This window comes from Emydura macquarii, unplaced genomic scaffold (genome assembly GCF_026122565.2).
Source record: "Emydura macquarii macquarii isolate MOO-44397 ecotype Brisbane River unplaced genomic scaffold, CSIRO-AGI_Emac_v2 contig_3249, whole genome shotgun sequence".
Lineage (NCBI taxonomy): Eukaryota > Metazoa > Chordata > Testudines > Chelidae > Emydura > Emydura macquarii.
In genome coordinates, this window is record NW_027133386.1 from 269223 (window position 1) to 272722 (window position 3500).

Genomic DNA, 3500 nt, shown 5'->3' on the forward strand with positions numbered 1-3500 from the left:
ATGCAGGGACTTCAATGGTGTTACTCTGGTTTTACACCCATGTAACTGAGAGTCGAGTTTCTGCCAATGAAAAATAAATATAAAGTCTATTCACTCTGAGAATACTCATGGGACCCGGTTTCATTACATCGTATTTACACTAATGCCCATTGACTTCATGGGGGTTACTCCTGATTTACACTCCACTGGGCTGAAAAGAAAAACCCTTTCTGGTTTAATATAAAGTAACTCAATTTAAATGAATGGAGTCACTCCTGATTCACACTGGTATAGCTCCACTACAGTGAAAAGAAGTGACTCTTGATTTGCACTGGTGTGTGTGTCAATTGAATTTGATGAATTCAAATTACACTGGGTTACACTGGGTGAGTGAGTGGAGAATCAGACACATTGACTGCAGTGAGGTTACTCCTGATTTACACTAGAGAGAGAGGAGAATAAGGACCAGGGACACCAGTGGAGTTATTCCTGATTTATGCCACCATAACCAAGAGCAAAGTCAGACTTTCAGTCCCCAGTGGATCCTAATAAAGCACTTTCACATGTTTCGAGAAGCAGTGTGTCGGTCCAGCACTTTCCTCAGTGCCCCTTTTACCTGCTGGTTCCTCAGGCTGTAGATGACAGGATTAAGCATGGCCGGTGCCACCGTGTAGAGCAGAGAGAACAGTTTATCCACGCCTGGTGTGTATCCAGAGTTGGGTCTTAAGTAAATAAACATCGCACTGCCGTAGAACAGGGAAACAGAGACAAGGTGGGAGGAACACGTGCTGATGGCCTTCCGCTTCTCGTCCAACGCTGGGATCCTCCAGATAGCAGCGGCGATGTGAATGTAAGAGACCAGGATGAGTGCAAAAGGGACGATGATGACCAGGATGCTCATCAGAACTTTCTCCACCTCATTCACGTAGGAGTCCAGGCAGAGGAGCTTCACCAGGGGTGGCACGTCGCAGAAGAAGTGGTTGATGATGTTGGAGCCGCAGAAGGGCATGCTGAATATCAGAGCTGTTTGCCCAAGGGACACAGACATGCCGGCGACCCAGCATGCCAAGACCAGCAGGAGGCAGAGCCTCCTGCTCATGAGGGCCGTGTAGAGCAAAGGGTTGCAGATCGCGAGGTAGCGGTCGTAAGACATGATGGCCAGGAGGTAACACACTGCGGTGCCCAAGGAGAGGAAGAAGTACATCTGGACGGCACAGCCGGAGAAAGAGATGGTCTTCGTCTCCAAGAGGAGGTTGGCCAGCATCTTGGGGATGGTGACCGAGGTGTAGCAGATCTCCAGAAAAGCCAAGTTCCTGAGGAAGAAGTACATGGGGGTGTGGAGGGCAGGGTCGGACATCGTAGCGATGACAACCAGGGCGTTCCCCATCAGGATGAGAAGGTAGATGGCGAGGAAGGCGAGGAAGAGGAGGGGCTGCAGCTCAGGCTGGTGAGAGAGCCCCAGGAGTGTGAATTCCATTATAGCAGTGTCATTCCCCTCGGTCATTTCCTCTCGACCCGCCACCTGCAAGGGGACGAAATACAAATCACTGCACCAAGGATGTCTAGAGTTTATTGGCAGGTGGGCAGCACAGAGCAAATGGAAACCAGATTCATTGCTTTCCTCCCTAATTTCTCCTGGAGATGGTGTCACGGTTATTATTTTATTTTATTATGTGTTTAATCGCAGGGCCTGGACGCTGACCCCAAGGTTGATCTCTGTGGCCTAGTGGCCGGAGCTCAGGCTTGGGTGCCAAGAGATATAGCCTCTAGTCCTGTCTCGGCCGATGGCTTCGGCAAGTCCCTTCACTTCTCTGTGTCTCATTCATCTGTAAAACAAGGATGATGCTGGCCTCCTCTGGAAAGCACGTTGAGTCTGACTGGTGAAAAATGCTCTGTAAGAACTAGGTATAAATTTTATTAATAATAACGTGTGAGGTGCTGTACGGACACATAGAAAGAGGCAGTCCCAGATGAAAAGATCCTACAGTCTAAGGAGCCAAGAAAGGCAAAGAGTGGAGGAAAGGAAGTGATAGTTTCTCATTTGTCAAATAGGTTTTAAAATGAGTCAGAGATTGTAGCTGGGTTGTCAGAAAAGACTGAGGGCTAGATTTTGAAAGGTATTTAGGCTCCTAGTGGGATTTTTAAAAGCACCTAGGCACTACGATGGGACTTGGGTGCCTAGACGCTTTTAAAATCCAAGAAACTCCCTAAATACCTTTACAAATCTGTCCATAAGTGAATTAGGCACCGAATCAGCTGTGCTTCCTTTGAAAATCTCAGCTCTCCTGGACATCTAGGCCCCTGCTATAACAAGACCATTTCTCTTGTGCAAACAATGCATGTCTGAAAACAGCTTTGAAAATGTCAACCTTCATAATTAAATAAGCATTGTTAATCCAGATATGGCCATATACTTTGCAGAGTGGGTGTTTTACCATGGTGAGATGCATTGAAATATGAAGATAGATAGGTAGATAGACAGATGGGGTTATTTTGCAGGTGTGAGAAAGAGGCTCAGAGAGATTGCTTGAGGTCATGCAGTGAGTGGAATGAGATTATACTGCCCATTACGCTGGATCCACTCTACCAAAGTCAGTGGAGGTTTTGTGGATTTGTATTGGTTTAACAGACAGTAAAATCTGGGCTGCAATCCCCTAAATCCTAGACTCTGACCTGCTTCATTCTGCTGCGCTACCCAGTGAAACCAAGCTGAAATACCAAACCCCAGAAAAATAATACATGTATTCAGTGCCTCACTGGTTCAAAGTATAGCGGCACATTGCTCACCAAGAACCAGCATCAAATAAACCTGTGTCAGTGACCATCAGCCAGCTGGAAGCATGGGACAGCTGCGTAATTACCCAATTAAATAAGTTGGCATAGATGTTCCGGACAAAAGAGCTCATTATATCATCTAATGACCTAAGAAGAGCTTTGTGCAGCTCAAAACTCTCTTTCACCCACAGAAGGTGGTCCAATAAAAGATATTACCTCACCCACCTTATTGCTTTGCCTGCCTGTCTGCATATCTATCTATCCATCTATCCATCTATCCCCATACACATCCTCTATCTATCTATCCATCTATCCCCATACACATCCTCTATCTATCTATCTATCTATCTATCTATCTATCTATCCCCATACACATCCTCTATCTATCTATCATCTGTTTAAGCAGAGAGATATGTATGGTGTCTGATAAAGAGATCATATTCTCCCGATGATTCCTCTTTGCAAATAGTCAAGACTTTTAGCAGTATGCTTTCTTTTCCTGTGGTACTAGGTAATCTGCTCCTGCCTCAAATATATTTCCACTTACCTTTGGAAAAACAGTAGTTTCGTGCCAACCTTTTAAAGATTTGCGAGTAGATGTAACCATGCACCAGTCTAAAGGGCTCTTTTAAACAGAGAGAGAATTGTTGTTGTGTCTAATCAAAGCCAGGAGGTTTTTCAGCTACCTGGTGATAAGTGACCAGATATCTTTCAACTCCATCTAGTGGCTACAGGGAACTGATCCC

At 45.6% G+C, this 3500-nt stretch overlaps 1 protein-coding gene across 1 annotated transcript; it reads right to left on the minus strand.

The window, feature by feature from the left end:
• Nucleotides 1-538: 538 nt before the first annotated feature.
• LOC137142798 (olfactory receptor 10A2-like) lies at nt 539-1510 on the minus strand. The gene has a single exon (XM_067532265.1). It carries the CDS (start codon nt 1481-1483, stop codon nt 539-541), a length of 945 nt encoding a protein of 314 aa, XP_067388366.1. The 5' UTR covers nt 1484-1510.
• Nucleotides 1511-3500: the final 1990 nt, after the last annotated feature.